Genomic DNA, 24,344 nt, shown 5'->3' with positions numbered 1-24,344 from the left:
AGGGTGACCGTGGGTGAATCCCTTCTCAGCATCTCTGACAGGTGGGCTTGCATATTTCCTGTGATGGGGAGCTCACTATCTATCCAGACTATGCTCTTAGAGTTTGAGAGCCTCGAGTGTGAGAAAGTTCCTCCAGTTTCCTCTGAGCTGGAATATGCCTCTCTCCCCACAGGCACCATCAGGAACCTCAGAGTACTGCCCTCAGGAACCTTGCCTCTCACTCTCGGAGCTGGGTAGAGGCCAGGACACTCTCACCTAATATATACAAGCCTTAATACTAGAGGCCACGTTCCAATCAGGTCTGGAATAACAGGTGGATAATCAGAATTGCCACGGTTTTAAAGTCAGTTTAGAAATTCAGTTTAGAAATCTGTTTCAGAGGAGCAAACACTGACCACGCCTAGGAGTGGGCCACGCATCAGCGCTCCCTTGTGGTGGGTCATTGCCTTGCCCCAGGGCCAGCATGGGACAGGGCCTTGCAGAGGTGGGGGGTCTGCATGGGGGCAAGTGCAGAGAGGTTGGCGCAGACTGGCCCTAGCTCAACTGGGAGGATTTGGTTTATTGTTTTGTACTGAGTTGTGTGTCTTTTGAAAAACAAGAGATTGAGCCTTTTTATGACATGGATTTTACAGTGTAACGAGGCAGCGTAATTTCCCATTCTCAGCAGCAAGTGCACTTTTTACACTAATTGCATAATTAGACATAATGTACTAATTGCGGTAATGGATGACAGTCAACTAAACTTTAACTTTAAAAACAGGGAGGCGTTGCTGGGGGTGGCGGTGGGGGCTTTGTGCCCCTGTGAGTTTTTCAAAGGGAATCTGCTGGTGAAAACTCCTAGCAGCTTCCTCTTAGGGGCCAAGTGGCCATGGAGCCACCACGACCTTCTCACCTTGTGATCTAGGCTACACCCCCTCCGTCCCTGAGGACCCCCCCCACTCCACCCCCCGCCACCTGGGTATCTACCTCCCTTCCTGTCAGAACCTGTCCGCACAGCTTCCCTTCTGCCTCCCACAAGCCCCTGTGCTCCTGCCACTGAGCAGTCCATTCCCTCCTCCCAGCTCAAGGGCACCTGCCATTTACTCCTGCCTAGAGTCCCTTATCCCCCAGTCACCCCCATGTCTGGCAAACTCCTGCCCAGCCTTTCAAACTCTGCTTAGATGGCCTCTCCCCTGAAAAGCCATCTCAGTCTTTTCCTTCACACCCCCAGCCCCCGCCCTCCCCAGGAAGGCCAGTCTCACTCCCACATGTCTCCTGAACACCCCTCCCCACTGCCACCCCTCTGCCACCCCTCTGCCATTAGCAGTCCGAATGGACATCTGTCCCCTCCTGTGGTGAGTCCCAGGAGGGCAGGGACAAGGTCTGGTCCATCTCTGCTGCCCCAGCCTCAAGAGACCCCAACAAGATCCTGTGGCATGAACATGAGTGCCCCAGTGGGGATATCAGGACATGGGGTGGGGGTGGGGAGGAGATGGGGCCATTTATGGGCCACCAACCAAGGAGGGCCACATCCTCATCTGCTCCTGAAAGCCAGGTCAACACTGCCTTTGTGTCCTCCATCATAGCCCATCATGGGCCACACTGTAATGGCCTGGGTAGGCATCTGTGACCCTCTCTAAACAGAGTGTTCATTCTAGGAAATCCCTATTCAATATGAAGGTTAGTTATTAATAATGTGACAACCAGCATCACAATATACAAACCCTGCTTGTGACGTGACACCACATACAGCTAACTAACTGTGGAGCCAACCCACCACAGGATGGTGGCAGGGTGGCATGGCCATGTGGGACCCTAACGTGGCAGCTGGTGATTGTCAGCAGCTGATGAAGCGTGCAGCCGGGTGGCCCATAACCCACTGCCTGTACGCCGACTGTGTGCTCTGAGGGCTCTGGGGGCCCCTTGCCCTTGTCCTACTGTAAGCCTCACACCAGGTGGGCCAGAGAAGGGCCACAACCCCTGCCCCAGGGAACTTTCTGCCACACACACAGTCCAGGGCCTGGTGTGTCCCTAGAGCAGCTGGGTCAGGGTTTTCGTGTACCTGCTGTGAGCGGCCCCAAGGGAACTGGGCTGTGGGGCTCAGGTTGGTTGGGTGTGGGGAGCGTCCAGGATGTGCAGCCTGTCCTGGATCTGACCTGAGTGCTCTCAGTGGGAGGGTCTGCAGGTACCTGGCTACTCCATCCACCCTATGGTCTTCAAGGGTGATTATTAGCAGCTATGTCAATACCCTTGATTTTCCCCACGAAGGCAGGAGACACGGGCAGCAGCCTGGCGGGAGGGCAGGGGCCAGCATTGCCCTGACTGACTGGGGCTCCTGAGCTTGTCACTACCAGTCCCTCCATCCCTCCACCACCCTCTTGGCCCAGCTCAGGATCTCTGGGCCACCATGAGCCCCCTATCCTCCAACCTAAGGCTCCCCTGATCACTGGCACAAGTGTAACCCTTATAGCAGCTGGCCCTTGTCTCCAACCCCAGAGCCTGTGGCCACTCCAGTGCTTGCCCATGCAGGCCGGCCTAGGGAGGCCAGCCCACCATCTCTAGGGACCTGTTGACATGAGGGCTGGGCAGTTAAAACTCCTACCAGCTGCTCCTTTCAATACCAGGGACCAGACACTGAGACATGGCTAAAGGGAGTTGGAGAAGAGAAAATCCCCCAGGAAGGTCATATCATGGGGTTCGGCTCCCCCCACCCTTCCTGTGCCCTGCTCAGCACCCTGGGCAGGGGAAGGGGGCAGGATGCTGAGGCACCCAGATGAACCCCCAGCTGAGTTTGGGCCTTTGAGGAGACAGGCAGCAGCAGGGCCCAGCCTGCATCAAATCTTTCTCGTTCCATTTTCTTTCTGATTTAATTTTCCAGAGATTAGGGCCCGTTCACCTTCGCTGCAGAGAGAAGCCTCACACGCATGCCTGTTTTTACTCCCAGGGTTGGGTGGTTGGTTAGTTGATCAGGCTGGTTCTGCTGGTCCTCCCCCTCTTCCCCTCCAGAATGGCCCTCCTGCCTTCCACGGGCCTCAGGCTTTCAGCATCACTCTGGGTCGCCCAGGCCCCTTTCAGGCCCCCCAAATTCCCAGCTAATACCCTGTGCCTCACCTTCAAGTTTGGGGATAAATGCAGGGAACAGAACTGCACAGAGTGTGACCTAAAGCAAACACTTTGGATAAGACAGACTGTTCTTATCTGAGCTCTGCCGTGTAACATATCCTCTCTGGCCTTCAGTGTCCCATCTGCTAAACGGGCGTGATCAGAATGGTCCTTCCTCAGGGGTTGTACATCAGCAAGGTCAAGTTTGTGAAGCACCTGCCCTTGGGTGGCTAGAGCCATCACTTGGCAAACAGGGCTGTATCTGCAGCCTCCACAGTCCCTCTTCCCTCCTTTCCCCTCCTCTCCCTTGCCGTCCTTGCCCTCCTTTCCGTATCCATTTCTCCCACCTTCCTCCTCTCCCTGGGCAGGTTAGGTGCTGGCTTAGGTCCAGGCCCCACTGCTGCTGACCTTCTGGGACTTAGCAAAATGCCTCAACAGTCTGATGGGGGCCTGTCCAGGTCACTGGTTCTGGGGCCTTTTGTCTCCTGTGGTGGCTGTCTCTATGTTCAGGTGCCTCAGACCTTATTCCCCTCCCAGTCAAGACTGTTTGGAGCTGGTGAGGATGAGGCTGGCTCCATCTGCCCCTGCAAGCATCCAAGCTTCCTGTCCAAGGTAACTGTTCCTCCAAGTGTCCTCCATGCTCACCTCCCCCTTATGTAGGGACACCTATGGAAGCAGGAGGCTAGGCAGAGGGCCTGGGGCCCCTGATGAGGCCTTGGCCCCCACAGGCCCTGGAAATTCCGAGGCCAAAAGGCAGGTTGGCCAGACATGCTGCCTAACAAAAGAATTACTAGAGCTGAGAGAGGGTTGGGGTCGGGGCCAACAATGCGGGGGGTCGGGGGAGGGGGGCGTTGCAGGAAGTGGGTGGGTGGGAGATGAGAGACATGGAAGGACAGGTCTTGATAACTGGTAGGGGGTGCCTTCAAGGGGAGGAGGATGCCCGGGCGAGCACTGGCCATAGGTATACGGTACAGGATGGGGGAGCCAGGAACTCCTGGGAAGAGGAGCTGCAAACAGCCTCCTGAATTATCCCTCAGGGCCTCAGCTGCCGCCGCTCTCCCTGTTCCTCAGCCCCTCTGCCGCTGTGTCTCCTGCCCTCCCCCACGTGTCCACCTGGCTCCAGCCAGCCTGTCCCCTAGTCTGCTGCCCTGTGCCACTACCATTCCCCATCTCCTCTCTCATGGCTGGCATGGAGCTGTCACAACCTGTAGACCTGCTGGCCCCCGTCTCTCTCTTTGGTCCGGCTGCCTGTGAGAGCCGGGGGCCACGCAGGCTGCGCTGCTGTGGGGGCCGTTGGGTTTTTCCAATTGCCTCTCTGGGCCGAGGACACCAGTGGGCATGCAGTCCTGCTGTGGTTGTTGAGGCCCTGCCCCCGGTGCACCCTGGTCTTCCTGTTGCTTCCGACCTGACCCCAGGGACCAAGGCTAGAGGCTGGGGTTGAGGGAAGCCAGCTCTGGCTATGCCCTGGAGCTGCCCTGGGCTCTCCTGGGCTTCCTCCTGGACCTGCAGGTGGAAAGCACCTCCCCGGACCACATCAGTGGAGAGATGACCTATCCCCCAGGGTGGGACCATCTGCTGGGCTGTGTCATTTGGATCTCTGGGACACGGGGTTCAGCTCAGGGCCCCACCCTAGGGGACAGGGACAACTGGAGCAGGTCCGGGGGAATGTTGAGAGGGGTGAGGTACCTGGCATGGAAGGATTGAGGGCTGTTGCATCTCAAGGGCTCATTTGGGATTGGGGGACAGGCTTGGCTAGTAGCTCAACCAGCCTCTGCAGTTCTGGAATTCTGCCCTCATCTCACCAGAAACTCCTTCTAGCCCATTTCCCTACCCTCACTCTAGGGAGGATTTAGATAAGTGGGGAAAGGCGGAGGGGAAGTAGGCACAGCGTAAGCAAAAGTGCAGCAGTGGGAATCAGCATGGGCTAGGGACGCAGAGGCCTGCATGCAAGTGCCAGGTCAGTGAGCTGGAGAGGCCTCGAATGCTGGCACCAGGGCCCAGCAGAAGGATGTCATGGTGGGTCTTTGGGTAGACCCAGGAAGAAAGCATGGCAGATGCAGCCCCAGGCTCCAAGGGACAGCACACCTGCAGGCAGAAGTGGTGGAGTCAGACCTAGGTCACGCTGGCTCCAGAGCTCTGCTTCTGAACATGGAATTGGGCATATGAATTGGCTGACGGTCCACTGCACACAGGCCTGGTGCCTGGGGAGAGATGGAAGGGAGCTGGCCATGGCTGTACACTATCCATGGTGTCCCTGTGTCTAGGCTCCCCTGTTATCACCACCAGGGCCGAGGCCAAGGTGCTGGGGACAAAGACAGGATAGCTGATGGAGGGGGTGCTGTCCAAGGAGGCCCTGGGTGGGGCTGGAGGGGGGCAGACCCAGGGAGACCAAGGCTGCCTGCCCAGGAATGGGAGCCGATGACTTTGGATCCTAAGTGTGCAGATCTAGCCAGGAGAGAGTGGAGGCAGGGAGGAGACTGTGATTCCTTCTGCAGAATTCTGGTGATCCTAAACGATAGCAGCAGTGACAAAAGTATAGGCTCCTCATGGCATGAATCTTTTGGTCCTTGGTCCGCCTGTGAGGGGAGGACTGCCATTCTCTCATTTAATAGATCGGACGCTGAGGTTCAGAGATGGGGTATTTCTTAGCAGGGTCCCTGCTTCCAAGCCCTTGCATCAACTGTCAGGGTCCTCGGGTGTGACCCTGCCACCTGGAAACCCACTCCCTCTGCGGCCCCTGAGCCCTGGTTCAGTCACCATGCCAGGTTGCAACGGGCATCCTGGACGCAGAGGGGAGGGCCCCCAGGTTCCCTAAGGAGAGTTGTCAGGAGGCTGCATGGTCCAGCCTCCAATACTAGGGCTGCCGCCACTATGGACAGCCCTGATTGGGGCACCTGGGAATGACCTTGACAGGGGAGTCAGTTATGGGAACTTTATCCCCTGCCCTGAGAAGCCAGGTGGCTGCGCCCCCTGCTGACGCCAGTGGGCCGCGGTGTGCTCAGCCGAGGTTTCAGCCAGTGTGGCTGACACGAGGCCTCAACACACCCAGGGGCAATGGTCCAAGATTGGGAAAGGGTGTATTTTTAATGTCTTGAAACCTGCGAAGAAGGTGTCAGGGAAGATGGGTGACTGGTTTTTCCACTCACAGTCGTGTGGCCTTGACCTATCCTTTCCTATTTCTGAGCCTCGGTTTCCCCAACAGTGGGTACCAGGCACCAGGCTCCCTGCATTTCTCAGTGATCCCCAGGGTCTGACCCCTCCTTGGCCTCAGCCTCCATCGTTGTCTTCCATCCGGGGGCCTCTGTCCGGAGGCAGGCCCTGGGGGGCCCAGGGAACAGCCTGGCCTGGTGCCCACTTGGGGCCTCCATCCTCCCTGGCCGTGTAGCCAGGCCTGCAACTCGCCCTGTAATCGCTGCTTCTCTGTGGGAAGGAGCGACTTCACCACAAATTATTTTGTTCCAAGAGAAGGACAAAAAGAAAAGAGAAGCCGGGAAGGATGGGGGGCGGTGGGAGGAGGAGATTGCCTGAGCCAGCTTTGAGTGGTGCTTTAACCCTTGGACTGCCAGGCGCTGGGTGGGCAGCAGAGCAAGGGCTCTGGAAGCACCCGGTCCCCCACCTCCTCCCCCTGTCAGATGCCAGAGGCCTTTATCTCCCCTCATCTGGCTGTCACTCTACTGACCTTATCTCCCCTGCCTGTCTGTCTCTCATCAGCGGCCTCTCCCACCTCCTTATCTCCTCCTCATCACCTCCTCTTTGTGTCTCTCCACATCCCTCCACTTCTGCACAGCCTGATGGCAAAGTCTGGTGGCAGCAGCTCAGTTGTGCCGACCAGCCTGTGACCTCTGGTGAAGGAGCCAGCTTGCAGCACGGACTTCCTGGGGTAACCTGGATGGACACATGGACTCATTCAGGCTCAGAGGCACATGCAGGGGTGTGCAATGCAAACACACATATGCACACACACATGCACGTGCACACACCCAAGACCCCAGCCATGAACAAAGACGCCCACAGAAACCTGCTTCTACAATTCCCATACAGCCCCCAGGCTTTATCTAGTGGCCCTAACCCCACCCACCCCAACACTCAGGCTCGTGCACACAGATGCATGTGCGTCGAGCCATAACACACACATTCACACATGCAGATGCAGACTGTCAGATTTACACCCCCAAGTGCATGTGCGCACAGGCAGACCCCACCCCCCCCAAGGAAAAGGGAGAGGGCAGATTCATTCCCCCCATATGCCTCTTTCTCCCTGGTCCCTGCCCCCATATTCTGTGCCCAGAATGACAGAGGAGCCCCTAGGGGCACCCAGAGCTCCCGCAGTAGTTTCTGCAAATGCCCTGAGGGAGCACCAGCGAAAGGGGGTACGGATTCCTGAGCCTGTGTGGAGAGGTGGCTGTGTGTGTGATGCATGTGTGAGTGTGTGGGTTTATGTACACACGTGGGTGTGAGAGCATCTTCTTGTTGGTATGTGGTATACAATGTGTGTCTATTGGCTCCATCTCCCCTCGACACCCTGCCTCCCATCCAGCCCACCCTCCCCACTCTGCTGCTCTTAGCCACCCTGAGCTGGTCAGGGAGGTGCTGCTTACGGCCCCTGGAGGAGGAAACCTGAGTCCCAGAGAAGGTGGCGACAACCTTGTCCCACCAAACACACACAACCAATGCAAGTTGTGGAGCTCATGGCCTTGCACTTCTTCCAAGTCTATCAGAGCACTGGGCCTAACCCCAGACCTCCCTGTTCTCTCTCAGTGGCCAAAGCCAGGGTTGAGGTGGGGGTGAGGACTGTTCTGTGGTGAGCTATGCAGAGAGGGTATACGGGCACCATGACATGGGGATGTGGGACCACCCTGGCCTCACCCCAGGCTTCTGCTTCTTTCCAGATCTACAAAGACAACAGGAATCTGTTTGAGGTGCAGGAGAATGAGCCTCAGAAGTTGGTGGAGAAGGTGGCGGGGGACATCGAGAGCCTGCTGGACAGGAAGGTGCAGGCCCTGAAGGTAGGTGCGGTTGTTTAGGTTGAGAGAAGACCAGGCAGAGTGGCCTGCACTGTGAGGGCAACGTCCCCACCCACCATGAGCACACAGCCCTCCTGGCCCTCTGAATTCAGGCTGGGCCATCACTGGCAGAAGGTACCACGGGGACCGTGGGCAGCTGTGGTAGGAGCGGGATAGTTTCATCTGGAGTAGGCTGCGTGAGTGGTGACCTGGGGCCTCGGGGGCCCTGTGTGGGTATGATGGCAGGCCCCACCTCTCCCTTCTGTTGGGAAGGTGGGCTGCAGGCTGAGGCGGAGGGAGTGTGGCGGGCCCTGAATGCCTTGCAGAGAAGGCTAAGGCCACGTGATGCTGGGAGCTGGAGCTCCAATTCTGCCCACAATTTCTCCGCCTCCCTCTGGGCCTTAGTCTGCCCATCTATACTGAGTGTGCCTGTGAGCTCCAAGGCACCATGGTCCTGTGAGATTACAGGACCTGCTGGTCCACGCTGACCAGGTCTATGAAGCCCACAAACCCCGGTACTCAACCCACCCCAGGGAGAGCAGGTGGGAAGGGGCTTCTCGAGATGCAAGGTGCCCTGGGCAGGTTGTGCAGTAAAGAAGGGAGGGGGGTTCAAGCTTCCCCCAGATCAGAGGCATAACTGCTGTTGCCCAAGCCTTTGTCAAAGAGATGAGTCCAATTAAAAGGAATGAAGTACTGATACACACGACAACATGGATGAACGTGAAAACGTTACACTAAGGGAAAGAAGCTCGTCACAAAAGACCGCCTATTGTGTGATCCCATTTCTGTGAAATGTCCACAATAGGTAAATCCATAGAAATGGAAAGTACATTAGTAGTTGCCTAGGGCTGGAAGGGAGGGGATAGGGAGTGTCTGCTAACAGCTACAGGATTTCTTTTGGGGGTGAAGAAAATATTCTAAAATTAGATTGTGGTGATGGTTGCACAACTCTGAATACACTTAAAAAAACACTGAATTGTGTACTTTATGTGGGTGAATATTATGGTATCTCAGTAAAGCTATTTTTTTTTTTAATGAGCAGGGCCTCACATGTCATGCCCAGGCTCGGGCCAGAGGCCTGGCAGGGTCAAGTCAGAGCAGCCAAACCCCCACCACATCCAGGCCCAGGGAGGGAACTGTGACCCCCTTCTCCAGGAACTGGGCCCTACTGTCCCCCTGAGATCCCCTGCCTGCCCCTGTGTGACCTGGGATCATGGACTAGGGAAAGGCTGGCCTCCTGGGACCAGAGGAGGTGGGCCCTGAGGGCCTCCCACCCAGTGTGGAGCCGGAGGACCCAGAGCTGGGCCCAGCCTGACCTTGGCGATCTCCTAGTCACAGGTGGGGACAGTTGGAGGAGTGAACTGTCATGGGGAGGAGGCAAAGCCAAGCCTTTAGCTGGGCCGGCCGTCCCTGTGGGGGTCCAAAGGTGTCCCCCTGGTTGTAGGAACCATCTGCTTGCCTCACGCAGCCAGCACTCCATGTCCCACCTCCTTGCCTTTCCTAGAACTGGGCACCACCTGGACACTCTCCCCTCCTTTCTCTAGTTCTCTGTCTCTTAGTCTCTCTCTCCCTGCTTCATTCCAGACCCCCTGTTTGCCCACTACTTCCTTGCTTTGCTGCGCCCCCCAGCCCAGGCCACCAGCCCTGAACTTGTGTCGAAACCATCTGATAGATTTGCGAAGGGGCACCCTTCATGCCTTTAGGCCTGCCTCCCACCCCAGCTTCAGGACGAGTTGCCTTGCCAGGGTGTGCTGAGTGGTGGCAATGACAGATGCCCGACCTGCCCTCTCCATGTGGAGCCCAAGGCCCAGCCCCTGCCCATCCCCTCTGAGCATCACAGGGCTGGAGTCGTTCCCCAAGCTCCTTTCCCCACTCCTCGATGAACAGCTTGGGGGTGGGGGAACCCAAAGCCCGGGGTTCCGACCCGAACTCTCTCCCTATACCCCACATGGCAGACTCTGCCCGGTGAGGCAGTGCAGATGTCTGCCTCCTTCCCACTGAGTCTGCAACCCAGGCACCCGTGGCCTGGTACACAGTTGGTTCTCAAGGGAGGAATGATAGGAAAAGGCACTCACTGATTAGGTACTCAGCGTGTGCTGAGTCTGTCACGCGTCATTCTTACAGCAGCCCCCTGAGAGAGACACTGAGACTCGGACATGCCATGCATTAGGCCAGGATATGGCAGAGCCAGGATTTTAACCCATGTCACTCTGACCCTAAGCCAGGCCCTTGACTGCCCACATTAGTCCAGAGGTGTGCATGGAGCCCAGCAGTCTCCTGGCCAGTGAACTTTCCCTACTGCAGCGCCCCCAGCTCCAGGCCCAAAAGATGCTCCTGTCCATATCCCCAGGCGAAGGAGAGGACTGTCCTTTTCCTGCCTTGGTCCTAATTGTTCAAGATGAGCTTTGGTCTTAATTACGTTTTAAATTTGCTTTTAATCAAGTTCTGGCTCTTTTCTCCTTTCCCACATTTGTTTGCAGCCTGAGTACATATGGAGGGAGGGATGTTGGGGGTCTGGACCCCTCCACACTCCAGTGTCCCTCTCTCCCTGGACCCCATCCAGTAATCCAACTTAAATCCCCTTGCTCTGGTCTGGAATTTTAATGTGGGGCTTGCAAGGAGGGAACTGAGCAGTGCCGGCCAGAAGTTCATTATCTTATCTTATCAGGGACAATCAGATGTTTGTAACAAGTTTCTCCAAGCTACACAGAGTGTTTTTCCAGGCCAAGAATCAGGCAGAGCAGGCCAGGTCAGGGACTTTGCAACACAGGCAACCATCATCTCCAAGTCCAGGAAACCTGCTGGGGTCTCAGCTTAGGAGACATGGAGGGAACCTTCTAGGAACTTCTGCTATCCAGGCAGATGGGTCCTCTGAGCCAGGCCTGCTCTGTTAGGGTCTTGAGTCCCAGGAGGGGTAGGGAGGTGCCTAAGTTCTTTTTTCTTTTTTCTTTTTTTTGATTATTTATTTATTTATTTTTGGCTGCATTGGGTCTTCGTTGCTGCGCTCGGGCTTTCTCTAGTTGCGGCGAGCGGGGGCTACTCTTGTTTGTGGTGCGCGGGCTTCTCATTGCATGGCTTCTCTTGTTGCGGAGCACGGGCTCTAGGCTCGCGGGCTCAGTAGTTGCGGCTCACGGGCTTAGTTGCTCTGCGGCATGTTGGATCTTCCCAGACCAGGGCTCGAACCCATGTCCCCTGCATAGGCAGGAGGATTCTTTTTTTTTTTTTTTTTTTTTTATTTATTTATTTATTTATTTATTTATGGCTGTGTTGAGTCTTCGTTTCTGTGCGAGGGCTTTCTCTAGTTGCGGCAAGTGGGGGCCACTCTTCATCGCGATGCGCGGGCCTCTCACTGTCGTGGCCTCTCTTGTTGCGGAGCACAAGCTCCAGACGCGCAGGCTCAGCAATTGTGGCTCACAGGCCTAGTCGCTCCGCGGCATGTGGGATCTTCCCAGACCAGGGCTCGAACCCATGTCCCCTGCATTGGCAGGCAGATTCTCAACCACTGCGCCCTCAGGGAAGCCCAGCAGGCGGATTCTTAACCACTGCGCCACCAGGGAAGTCCCAGGAGGTTCCTAAGTTCTTATAGCACATTGGAGGCAGAGCTGGACCCAAATCAGGACTCTCCTGTCCTCCTAGCTGGGGCCTCTCTCAGAGCCCCTTTCTCAGAAAAGTCATCTCTCGGTTGTATTCCTTCCTCCATCCATTCTTCAACATTCACTAAAGGCCTACTGTGTGCCAGGCTGGTGCTGGGGATGCAGTGGGAAAGGACAGGCCCTGTTCCTATCTTCATGGAGCTCTCAGTCACATCCTGTCCCAGGCCTTAGTTTCTCCCTCTGTGAAATGGGGACAGGAGACTGTCGCTGCCAGTACTTCTGGTTTCACAGCTCCAGGAGTCATCATTTATAAAGGCCACAGTGAAAACAGTGTCTCTGAAGGTTGTGCCACCTTCAGCACCATTCCTGGCACCCCTGCTGTGTGGCTCAGGGGAGAGGCCATAGGAGGAGGAGGTGAGGAGTGACCCCAGTGTGGGGCATTCCAGCCTGCTGTCAGGGACAAGGCCAAGAGCAGTGTGGCTCAGTGGGCTTGGTTCCTGGAGAATGGGAAACCCAGGGCCAGAGCAGCCAGGCCAGAGCAGGTTCTCAAGGGACATCAGTGTGGCAGCTAGAAGCCTGAACTCAGGGACACCCTTTCACCTCCAACCTCAAATAAGCCAGAGGCAGTGAAGAGTCCTGGCTGAGGTCCAGGACCTAGAGACCTTGGCCCCTGAGCTCTGCCCTCCCCACCATGCCCATGTTCCTCATGCTCTACCTCAGCTACTTCTCACTGTCCCAGGGGCCAAGACCCTTCCAGATGCCATGCCTTTGCACCTTTGCCTTCATGCAGTGTTTTTGTTTTGTTTTGTTTTTTATATATCTTTATTGGAGTATAATTGCTTTACAGTGTTGTGAATCAGCTATATGTATACATATATCCCCATATCCCCTCCCTCTTGAGCCTCACCCCTCTAGGTCGTCACAAAGCATCGAGCTCATCTCCCTGTGCTATGCAGCAGCTTCCCACTAGCCATCCATTTCACATTTGGTAGAGTATATATGTCAATGCTACTCTTTCACTTTGTCCGAGCTTCCCCTTCCCCCCACTGTGTCCTCAAGTCCGTTCTCTACGTCCATGCAGTGTTTTTAACCCTGTTGGCACATTGGAGTCACCTGCAGGGCTTTTAAATTGTGATGCCCAGGCCCCACCCCAGACCAAGTATAGCAGATTCTGTAGGGGTGGGGCTGGGCTTCAGTATTTTTCAGTGCTTCGCAGATGATTAAGTGTAGATTCAGAGCTCAGGACGTTTCCCCTAAAATGGCAGAAATAATTCCTTCCCACGATTACTGGCCTCTTTCTGAGTGCCTACCAAGTGTGCAGCCTAAGATGAGCCAAAACACTTCAGAACTCTGCAAATCCTCCCTACAGCACAACTCTCATCCCCATTTTACATTTGAGGAAACAGCCCCAGCGAGGTTACACCACTGGCCCCAGGTCTCACAGCAAAACCAGACTATAGATCCAGGCACTTGGGCTCCAAACCCCAGAAACTGCCCCTCGACACTGCCCTCCTCTGTGCTACCGCTAGTGGCCACATGGCACTTGCTATCCACAGGGGGACAGGGCCAAAGGAAGAGAAGATGGGTCCCCTCTGGCAGGGGGTTGCTCTGGGATGACCTAGTGACCTTGGGCAAGTCCTTTTGCCCCTGCAGCATCTTCCTTGGGCAGTGGAGACAAGACACTGAGCAGCCCTCTCAGCCCACCCCCATGTTTCCCAGATGGATGGGACAGGGGGAGGTACCTCTGTGGCTCTGGTTCTGGGGGCTCCAGTGGGCAGCGTTCCCACCATCAGTGGCCTCTCTGGGGAGCAAGCATCATTTAAAGAGTAAAATTAAAAACCCTTCTGCACACAGCCACCCTGCTTTTGCCGCTAATGGCCACTTAACCCAATTAAACTGATGCATTGTTGGCAGTGGCTGGGTCCATTCAGGAACTGGGCTCTGGGCTGGGTGTTCAGAGGAGCAGGAGGAATGAGCGACGGGGAGAGCCAAGGGGCCAGGGCTGTGGGACAGAGCCCCCCACCCCACCCCAGTCAGGAGGGAGAACGTTCTGCCTAGCTCCCACTTACTCGCTGCTTCCTTTCTCAGGCTTCGCCTAATGCAGGATTTCTCAGTGTTGGAACTATTGACATTTTAAGCAGGATAATTCTTTGTTGTGGGGGGCTGCCCCATGCATCGTAGGATGTTAAGCAGCATCCTTGCCCTCTACCTGCTAGATGCCAGTAGTACACCACTCTCCCAGTTATAAGAACCAAAAATGTCTCCAAATGTTGCCAGATGTCCCCTGGGGGCACAGTGCCCTTTGGTTGAGAACCACAGGTCTAATGGGACAGAGAGATGCAGCCATATTAAATAGAAGCCCCATAAGCAGGGGGACATTGGGGACCACAGAGAGGTACAGACAGAATAGAGCAGGCCCAGCAGGAGGAAGATCCCTTCAGTTCAAGGGGGTAATAGCAAGCTTGGGGCTGCCTGGAGGAGGCATCAAGGATTTGGGGGAAAAGTTCGGCATTTGGGGCAGCTGGAGGCAAGTTAAAAGCTGAGTCCACAGATGCATTCGTTGATGGGGGTTGGACAAGTAGATTGGCCCTGGGAAGACATGGCCAGAGGTATCACCTGCTGCCAAGGCCTGGCCCAGAGTAGGAGCCTCATGAACATTTGTAGAACAGATGCCAGGGCTGTGGCTCCAGGCTCTGGCTGGAGGTCAGCCTCTGGGGTCTGACTCCAGACCAGGGAAGCTCTAAACGGCACACTAATGGTGGACAGACAGGCAGGGAATTCTGTAGCATTGGCTGCCTCCACCCACCCTTCTCTGGGCAATTAAAAGGTGTTTATGTGGGACTGGCGGTGGCTTCTGCCCCCTCTCCATTACGAACATTAAGAGATCTTGACCCTTCCACTTTCCTGCTCTTGAAAGGAGCTGCAGACACGTGGAGCCAATTAGGTGCGCGCGTGGGCGCTGAGGGCCTGAGCAGCCTTTTCTCCCTGATTGCAGCGTTTACGGCTGATTATTCTCCCCTCACCCAAACAGCATCTCCGCATCCTGGCAAGGTGCCACTGCCACCCAGAGGAGCCAGCTGGGGCCCCCAGGGATGGGGGAGCATTGAATTAGTGAATGGGCATCCAGTGAGTGCTGATTGTGTGGGAGCCCTTTGGCACCCCTGCCTGAGAGCGACCACTCAGGAATCGGGGTCAGAGGGAGCCCCTTGGAAGAGCTGGCCTGCCTGGGTCCACTCGCCATACACCCCAGGGTCCTGGGGCTCATCATGAGCTTTGAGTAAAGATGCTACTCCCAGCAACTGGTGGACGTGCATGTGGGACGGCCTCCCCTTCCTGCATCCCTGCCAAGTGGCTGAGAACCCAGAGACCCCTCGAAGTCCCCCAGGCTGAGCTGGCAGGACAGGGAGCTGGCCTCCCTGGAACAAAGAGGAAGACAATGCAGGAGGGGCATGGCTAGGGAGTGGCCGAGGATCCTCAGGGAAGTTAAGTCATTCCCTCCTCTTTGCCCACCTGCCCGAGCTAGTGGGGGTCAGGAAGGGCTGAGCTGTGGGTTTGGGGCTGGAATTCCCTGGTCCCGGGATTGCCCCTGTGGAGCAGGCCCCTCTCTTGGCTCCTCCTCCAAGGTGCAGGGGCCTCAGGAGGGGTCAGAAGAGCTGTGGTCGTTCCTCACATCCACTAGCCGAACGAAGGGTCTAGGGGCCTGGGGTGTGATGTCCCTGAGGGCCACAGAGCCTGGTGGATCAGCCTTACACCCACCCACCTTGCTGCTCAGTTCTCCCCCATGGCTGAAGGTCAGGGGGAAAGGCTGACTGCAGCCACATCAGGCATCTTGCTTACCCTGACCGACAGCGCCCACCACCTGTGGGATTGCGTGGCTGAGACACCTCAGGCCCAAGTCTCACCCCAAGGGGGTGTGTCTGAGCCTCTCGTGCCCGATGGCCCTGCTCATGATGCCAGTTGCATCCCCTGGGAGCAGCAGTTAGTCTCCCTGTCATTCACTTGCTCACTCAGTCATTAAGCAAACCTTCTCCTCTGCTCTCAGCCTGACCCTAGGCGTGGTGCCTTTCTCCACTCACTGTGGGGCAGAATTCCTATTTTACAGATGAGGAAACAGAGGCTCAGAGACAATGGCAGCCCAGCCACTGCCTGGCCGAGACAAGGTCACGATTGCCCCTGCTCCCCTGGCTCCTGAGCCTGTGTGCCTACCCCTCCCAGAGCTCCCGGGGATTGGGAGAAAGCAGAACCATGCTGGCTGGGGCAAAGAGGAAGAAGCCCAGGGTTGGGAAGGGAAAAGGTGAGGGTCTTCCAGGCAGAGGGCAGAGCACAAGCAAGGGCCTAAGGGCAGGACCTCGACTGGAGGACCCTGGGGAACAGCTGGTGAGGGTGGCTGGGATGGAGAGGGCTACAGATGCAGGCTGGGAATCACTGCCGTGAGTTCCCTTTTTAATACCCCTACACCCTGCCCACCACAAGAGGGGGAATCTAGGACGTGGGGGGTGGGTTTGGCCAAATTGAGAAAATGAGCCCTGGGACCAAGGGTGATTCACTGGACTCCACTCCCCAGAGGCCTGCACTGAGGGAGGATCCTCTCCTGCTTCTGCCCACCTCCCTGGGAGTCCTAGCTGGCAATGGGGGGCAGATGCTAGGAAGCAGAGTAAAGGGCCTGCAGGTGCCACAGGGACAAGCCAGTCTAATTCAGGATCAGAGAAGTGAGAAATTTAATTGAGTTTTAATAGTGTCTGGCCCTTTGTTCTGAAATTCTTGTGTACAAGGACTGGGGGAGGTAGTGTGCATCTAAGGCAGAGTGAGCTAGTGGCCCTCCAGGACCTTAGACTTCGAGGAGACAGACAACAAGCTACGAGGTCAGTGTGCAGAACAGCTGACATGGGAGGGGCAAGTCTAAGAAGACAGCCTGGAGGAGGTGGCATTTGAGCTGAGCCTTGGAAGGTTGGGGTGGGGGATGCCCAGGATTTCCAAAGCTGGAGAAAGGGAAGAAGGAAGGCACTAAGCCCTGGCCTAACAGTGAGAGGGAGCAGAAGTGACTCAGGCTGAATCTGCTGAGATAAGGGTTGTGGGCTGGGAAGGGAGCCAGGAAGGTGCAGCCTGTGTGTAACTGTTTCCACTGGCGGGGAGAGAGGATGGGGAGGTGACAAAGGCACGGGCCAGGGCTCATCGCCTGAGTTCTGAGGTGGTCGCTGTATATCTGCAAGCATGGCCCCTTCGCTATACAGGCAGTCCTGGGAGCAGCTAGTCACCTCTCTCAGCCCGTTTTCTGTGGCTTAAAATACACAGCGAGCAGTGCCTCTGCTGTGGCAGAAGAAGTGAGTCATGGGGGTGCTGGTGGGGAGAGCACAGTGCCTTGGACCCAGCCCCAGGGTGGGGGGCTCTGGGGTGCTGAGAAGGCCCTCAGGCCCCTCATGGATCCCTCAGCTGTCTTCTCTAAGCCCACACCTGAAGGCTGGACCAGCCCCCAGCACCATGGTGACCCTGGGCAGGGGCCCCTGAGGTCGACCTTGGCTCATCACGTCATGGAATACCAGTGCCTCAGGTGTCCTTTGCTTCCTTCAGCCTCTGTTTACTGAGTGCCGAGCACCTGCTGTGTACAAGTGCCATTCTAGGTTACTAGGTACAAGGACAGTGTACCTGCAGGGCGCCTCCCTTGAGGAATACAGTTTGCTCAAGGTGACAGTGATGTGACCCATGCCACAATGTGTGGAGCCGGGGTGGTGAGCCCGTGGGTATTGACCAGGCCTAGGGGACTTTGGGGGGAGGGGAGGGTTACTGGAGACGCAGCCAGGCAGAGGAGAGTAAGGAAGAGGGTCCAAGGCAGAAAGCACAGCAAAGTACAAAGGCCAGAGGTAGAGAGAGTGTGTGCGTGTTGGCATGTTTGGGCGTCTGCATGCGTGTGCTGGCAGAGGGCCTCGCTGCTGGCCCGGCTCTGCAGAGCATGTGCACAGATGCACCGTGAGGTGGGCCTTGAGGCAGAGGTGGGAATGGGCTGTGCCCAGTGCAGGTGTCGTTCTTTGGAGTCTAGCTAAGACCTCACCTAGTGACCACAGCCTGCACAGTCCTGACCTTATACTACCCCCAAAAGGACCTCTGGCCAAGAGTCCCCCTCAGAAAGGTGCAACATGGCACATAATACATGTGACCAAGCGGTGGCCAAGAATTAGGGGCCTCACCTTCTGCGGTGCTGTGGCCCCCACGCTACACTTGAGTGGCACCGAGCCCTTGGCAACTCACATTCCCTGAGCCTCGGTTTTCCTGCCTGTACAGTAGAACAACAAACATAGCCTGAGAGTTTATGCCCAGGCCTTGGTGACACCAACTGAGCAAGGGACGCTCATGGGGGCATGATGTGGGATAGGCCCCAACGGACAAGACTGACCTGTGCTCCTTCAGCTCCACCCCGTGTGTGGGCCAAGCCTCGGCTGTAGGACCTCGTGCCAGTCCTCCCCTCTCTGAACGCCTCATCAAGGGCCCGTCCCCAGCTCCTACCTCTGTGGGCCACACTGTCCAGGCTGCTCGATGCTTCCTGCCTCCTGGCACAGGCCTTGGGGCCCTCGTTTGAGAGGCTGGTCACGGTTGCCAGGCCCTTTGTTCCAGCCGTCCTGTGTTTGCCCACTCTGTGCCTCGGCAAATGGGAGTTGCAGCATGTTTGCTGTGTCAACACCAGCTGGAGCCTAGTTATCAAGATAGCCGAGGTTACGAGGCCCCATCCACCAGCTGCCCAGGTGCCTAGGCTCCAGCCCCTTCCTGGCCGGTTGGGGTGGGTAGGTGAGTGGGCAGCTCCCATGCCCTACCCATTCACCCCCAGGACTGCCAGGCCTGGGCTGGGCAGGTGTTTGGAAGCAGCAAAGGCAGCCCCAGGCAGGGAACGGTACTTAGGACGGGCCAGCACAGTCTCCCCTTGGCACAGCTCAGGAGGACTTCCTGGCAGAGTCAGCCTTCAAGCCATTGAAGGCTGTTTGGGGCTTCTCCACCCCCTATGGAGAATCCCTTCGACCTCCCCAGTCCCAGCGCCAGCCCTCTCCTCCCTGGGTTCCCAGTCATCAGATCCAGAAGTGTCAGAGGAGAGGAGGCCTGAACAGTCTGGCAGACGGACAGATGGATGGACAGTCAGTGAGACAGGGTCCAGGCAGGGGATCAGAACTCCAGGAGAGGACTCAGGGGGCCTGAGCCAGGCAAGCTGACATCCATGTGTGAACTGTGCAGGCGTGGGAAGGTGGGGGAGCCACAGTTCTGGGGAGGGCAGAGATGAGCAGCCTTTGGCTGGTGGCTGGTACTGAGGGGTGCCTGTCAGAGACAGACAGGGGAACAGAGGTCAGAGAGGGGGAGCGACTTGCCCTGAGCCTGGGGAGAACTCGGGTTCCCACCCTTCAACCAAGGCTGTCCCACCACCTGGGGGCCTGGTCAGTTGGCCACATGGCAGAGCTGAACCTTTAAACCTTACTTCTGAATGAGACCCCCACCCACTTCATCAGTAGGTTTTCCAGAAATGAGCCTTTGAGGGTGACTCACCCAGGAGACAGAGGTCTCTGAGACATGAACCATGCAGCTGGATCAAGAGGCAGAAGAGCTGAGTGAGGTCTCAGCTGCAGCACTGATGCATCAGCTGCACGGCCTTTGCTGGTGATTTCCCTTCTCTGAGTCTCAATTTCCTTATCTATAAAACGGGGTGATAAGAGTCCACCCGGTGGGATTGCCGAGAGGATCGTCTGAGGTGAGACTTGGCCAGCTCATAAACATGGGCGTGCCATGGGGTTATCGCTGTTACAGGGAGGGGGCTTGGGACACAGGGAAGATCCCCATCCCTTGACCTCACTTTGGGATTTCATGGAAAAACATCCCAGTTACCTGGAAGCACAGAGAAGTGGCACTGAGGCTGAGGCTGTGGGGATGGAGAAATTTGCCTCTCAGAGGGCGGGGAAGAGCATTCTGAGAAAGGGAACAGCGTGAAGGGGCCCTGGGGGTGGGGATGGAAGAACACACAGAGTCCATTATGGCTGCTGGATTAGGTTGGGGTAGGGGAGCAGGGCTGAGACCCTCTGAGTCTCCAATGTTAACCTGCAGGACCCCCACCACAGGTGCAAGCCCCAACCCAAAGATACAAGCTTGTTGGGGAGAGGGTAGTAGTGGAGGAGCACATGAGTGTGGGCGTGTGTGTGTGTGTGAGATAGAGAGAGCTCCACAATCTCCCAATGATGACACGGGCCTTTCCCCACCACCCATGTGCATACCTAGGCCTCCTTTTATCAAATATTCTTCTGCTAATCTAATCTTCCTGGGTGACTGCTGTGTAATTAGCTCATTTTGCAAAATATTGCATCTGTCATATTTTCCCCTTGCTTTTTCCTTCTCCCAGTAAATGGTAGGAGTGGACAGGGACGGGGAAGATGTCTAGGCATGGGGCCACCTCATGGGTCAGCTCTGGCCCTGCCCCCTCCCTGCACACAGGGCCCCTCACGTGCACCGATACATGCACAAGGCCCTCTCAACACACATCCCAGACCCAGAGCCTGGTGAGCAGATGGAGGTCAGTGGGCAGAGCCCGGGAGTGTCAGAGCCCTTCCAGTGTCAGGAGGAAAGGATGATGCAGGCCTGACCAAGCCCTGCCCTGAGGGCACCTGTGCACTCCTGCTCACACCCAGGGACTGCTGAGGCCCAAGCTGGGCTCAGACTAATGAGCTACTAAGCGGCTTTGCCCATGGTGGACATGTATATGGCAGGCAGGCTGGAGGTGAGTAGGCAGGGACGAGGCAGGATGCCACATGGCCTCTGCTCTGCACGTGTGGCCATACGTGAACGGACTGAGCCCCAGGTGTGCAGCAAACACTTGGTTAATATGAACCCCAGTGATCTTTCATTATTACCTGTGTGCCCACTGTCCCCCGTTAGACAAGGTCACACAGAGGGTGGGTTACCCCAAGCCCCCACACACTCCCACTCACCCACCCCAGCCAGGATCTGGTCCAGCTGTGAGATGGGGGCTGTTGGAACAGTGGACTGTGGGCAGGGTACATGTGGAGCCCCCCCAGTGGGTCACATGTGGCCCAGGCCTTGTCCCTGACCCAGCATGACAGCTCCAGCCAGGGAGGTACCGGGGCGGGTGCCAGGCCTCAGCCTCACCCCTGGGAGCAGAACATCCTCCCTCCCTGGCCCCAGAGGTGGGGCCGAGCAGAGGGAGCAGCACAGAGGGAGCCATCTCTGCTGAGCCCGCTGCCCCCACCTCCCCCACCCATTCCCAGATGGAAAACCAGAGGTTTCCGAGGCCTCATCTGCACTGAGAGCTCTCAGTGGCTCAGAACCCGCTGCAGCGGTGGACTCTGGGCGGCTGGAAGGATTGGGCTCAGAGCCCTCAGTTGGTGTGGCCTACTTTCCCTTGTGCCCGACCCCCACTGTCTCCCTGCCTTCTCTTGCTTTGACTCCCTCGGGTTGTGAATTCTCTTAAACTTTTAATTAAAAACATTCTCCTTTCTCCCCCCAAGGTTTGCTTCCCTGTGATTTTCCTCTTAGAAGGAGAGATGGGGGAAGGGGGCAGAGGGCAAGCAGTGGAGGTCAGGCCTTCCTGGGTCTCCATGGGGGACCCAGGAGAACCAAGGCCTGGCCCAGAGGAGGCTACTGGCTGCCCCCTGCCCTGTGTCACCCTCCCTGGCTTCCCAGCTCTGCCAAGGGAGGCATTTCTGAGGGGTCCAACCCTGGGTGCCACAGCCAGATTTGAGGAATGGCACCAGCTCCCAAGGGCCCTTTGTGCACTCCTACCATATCCCACAGAATCACTCAAGACTACGACAGCACATGCCCAATTGCAGTAAGTAGAAGGCACCCCTGTTTTCCTGTGAGAGTGCTGTGAGCTCCGTTGATCGCAGGTTGGGGAAGTGTCCCACAAGGTTACTCATCAGGTGAGGTGCAGCCCTGGGTTGTGTCATGGGCCTCAGGGTCACCAACTGGGTCACAGATGCTTCATATGTCAAATTCCCAGTTCAGTTCAGGGGTACAAGTTTAGGTCCTGATTCACAAGATCAGGGCCCGAGGGATGCTGAGGACACAGATCCCTGATGTCAGGGAACCAGAATAGCTTCTCTGATTATGGGGCTGGAGGCGGGCTGGCCTGTCCCCCGTGCCCCAGGCATCAGCCCATTAGCCTAGCCCTGATTCTGGAGGGAGATGCCACCATGTCCTCAGGTTCCCATTTCAGAGTTGGAGCCCTCTAAATGTCTGGAAGTTCTTCCTTGTGTCAGATCATTATCCCTCTTGCTGAACCCTTTCCTTGGCTCCACCTCTAGAGAACTTTTAGACCTCCTTGTCTGTAAGTCCTCCCTTGCCCAGGAGACACTGAATCCCCAACTCCTCATGTTCCTGTCACCTCCCAACTTGTTTGCAGGTGAGGGCCTCCATCTTAGGGCTTCCAGGCCCAGCCCAGAAAGCCTCCCATAAACTCACTGCCTCATCCAGGCATACCCCCACATCCCATCCTGAGATGCTGCCACAGCAGGTTGTACCTCTCCCACCTCCAGAGGCCGGGCTCCCACCTAGCCCCCAAAGGCCAAGGGACTCCAGCCAGGCCCGAGCCCAGGGGAGGAGCAGGGACATCGCTAGAAGGGCCTGCGCCTCCATGGGGCCCACCCCACACCCCCTCACCTCGTTCTCCCACTCCAGCCTGCATCAGTGGCAGGGGACACCACTGGCCTTCATGGGGTCATCAGGATGCCCCAGAGAAGGGGCTGCGATGAGGGCATTGAGGGGCTCAGACACTCGCCTCCTGGGCTGCCCTCAGCACCCTCCTGACACTCCCTGCATGTGTCCTGCTTCACAGACCTGGAGGCCACGCCAACCGACCCTGGGAACACTCAGGGAGACATCCCCACAGAGGTGGGTGGGGCCACGGCAGGATTTGGGGAATTGGCTGGGAGGAGGGGTGGTCAGGCCAGATGGGGATACAACACAAGCAAAGGCAGGAAGGGGCTCTGGGCAGGGACTGGTTGGAGGTGGGGGCAGTGCAGGGCCAGGAAAGTAGAAATGGCAGTGGGAGGCCTCAAACCCCAGGCACAGGGATTTAGACCCCAGGCACTGGAAGCCCTGGCAGCCTCTTGAGTAAGACAGGGGTATTACTCATTTTACAGCATATGTTGAGCACCTGCTGTGTGCCAGTGCCTGCGTTGTGGCCTGACCCAGCCCCCAGGCAGTGCCCACTTCCCCTACAGATGCTCTGTGGCTCTGGGATGGCAGAGTAGGGGTGACCTTAGGGGAGGAGCCTGTGCATCCCCCACGGGTGGGGGAGGAGAGGGGCGGTATAGCCTCTTCCGGCTAATAGGAGCAAAAGTATGGTCCTGCCTCTCACTGCCGTCTCCTCCTGCCTCGCTTCTCCACAGGACCCATTCAATTCCAAAGCTGATACAGATAGGGATGGAGGGCTTTTCCTCCCATCGCAGCACATCTCAATGCTCCCTGAACCTGTCATGCCAGGCTCCACTCATGCATTCATTCCCCAAGTGCACACCTATGTCTACTGTATGCCAGGCCCTGTGCTGGCTGCTGGGAACTTCACAGTGACAGAGGCAAACCTGGTCCTGCCTTCTGGGACCTTGTGGTCCAGATGGAAGGCAGAAGATAGACAAGTAATGTGAGGATGTGTAATGGGGTGGCAGAGGGGTGTCAGAGGACAATCACAGCAGGGAGGCCAGGGGCATGTGTCAGCACCCCCGCCCCCCTCCACAAATGCAAACCTGGAGCATGAGCAGGAGTGAAGGCAGTGAGAAGGAGGAGACAGCCCTTCCTCCTGGCTCAGGGTGGAGCCCCATCTCCCCACCAGGGACACAGCTTCCTGAGCATCAGTGGAGTCTCCCGTGCCCCTGCTGGGAGCCTGAGTGGGCAGGAGCATCCCCCAAGCTCTGCAGACACCAGCATGTGCCCAGCAGGGCCTCTGTGCAGGTGGTAAAATGAGCAGGGTGGGCACAGCAGGCAGTGCTGCATCTTCCTGGGTTGCCCAGCCCCAGGCCACCCTGAGAAACTGCTGGCGTCAGCAAAAGAGAACTCCAAGTGCCCTTTGGAGTTCACAGCAATGATGAGGGGACCCACCCAAGGCCAAATGGCAAGTGGAATATGTGTCTGCTCATGGAGGGTTGTGTCTGGCTGGAACATGCCCTGTGTGCACATCAGGGATGGTACTGGATGGATATGCACGCCCATGTGTATGGCTGGTGGGGTGATGCCGGGGCTCTCTGGGGCAGAGCCTGTGTGCATGGGGGTGTAAGATACGTGTGTGGTGTGTGCTGGAAGAGTCGGAAGAGCTGGGGTAGGAAGGGAGTGGAGAACTCTACCACCTCGAGATTTCTACTGCACCAACATGGCCCATCTCACTTGTAGGCTCTTGTGTGGGTGTGCTTCAGGCACCCACAAACGTGTGTGTGTGTATAAAACCATGTGCCTGTGTGCCATCTCCCCATCTACAACCACAGGAACTCACTCAAGGCCCAGGCCCTCACGTGAGTGCCTACAGTTGGACGTGCACACACTCGTGCAGGTAATACATGTACAAGTGTGTGTCTTGGCCCACGCTTGCCCACATGTGGTATCTATCTGTGTGTACCGGGTAGACACACACGCCCATACACATTCCTGCCTAGAAAGCCCTTGTCACTCCTGGTACGCAGCCCCGTCACAGCCA

The 24,344-nt window shown here is 56.9% G+C and overlaps 1 protein-coding gene across 2 annotated transcripts in view; it reads left to right on the top strand.

Annotated features, from left to right (window-relative positions):
- Positions 1-24,344, top strand: part of CACNA2D2 (calcium voltage-gated channel auxiliary subunit alpha2delta 2) — a 138,991-nt gene that overhangs the window by 59,645 nt on the left and 55,002 nt on the right. For both annotated transcript variants that reach the window (XM_036870796.1, XM_036870795.1), the window contains exon 3: positions 7,971-8,087. In XM_036870796.1, the coding sequence (XP_036726691.1) occupies positions 7,971-8,087 (117 nt within the window). The remainder of the gene's footprint in view (positions 1-7,970; positions 8,088-24,344) is intronic.

Source organism: Balaenoptera musculus, chromosome 11 (assembly GCF_009873245.2).
Source record: "Balaenoptera musculus isolate JJ_BM4_2016_0621 chromosome 11, mBalMus1.pri.v3, whole genome shotgun sequence".
NCBI lineage: Eukaryota > Metazoa > Chordata > Mammalia > Artiodactyla > Balaenopteridae > Balaenoptera > Balaenoptera musculus.
Note: the sequence above shows the minus strand (reverse complement) of the source record. Positions and strands in the feature narration are given on the sequence as shown.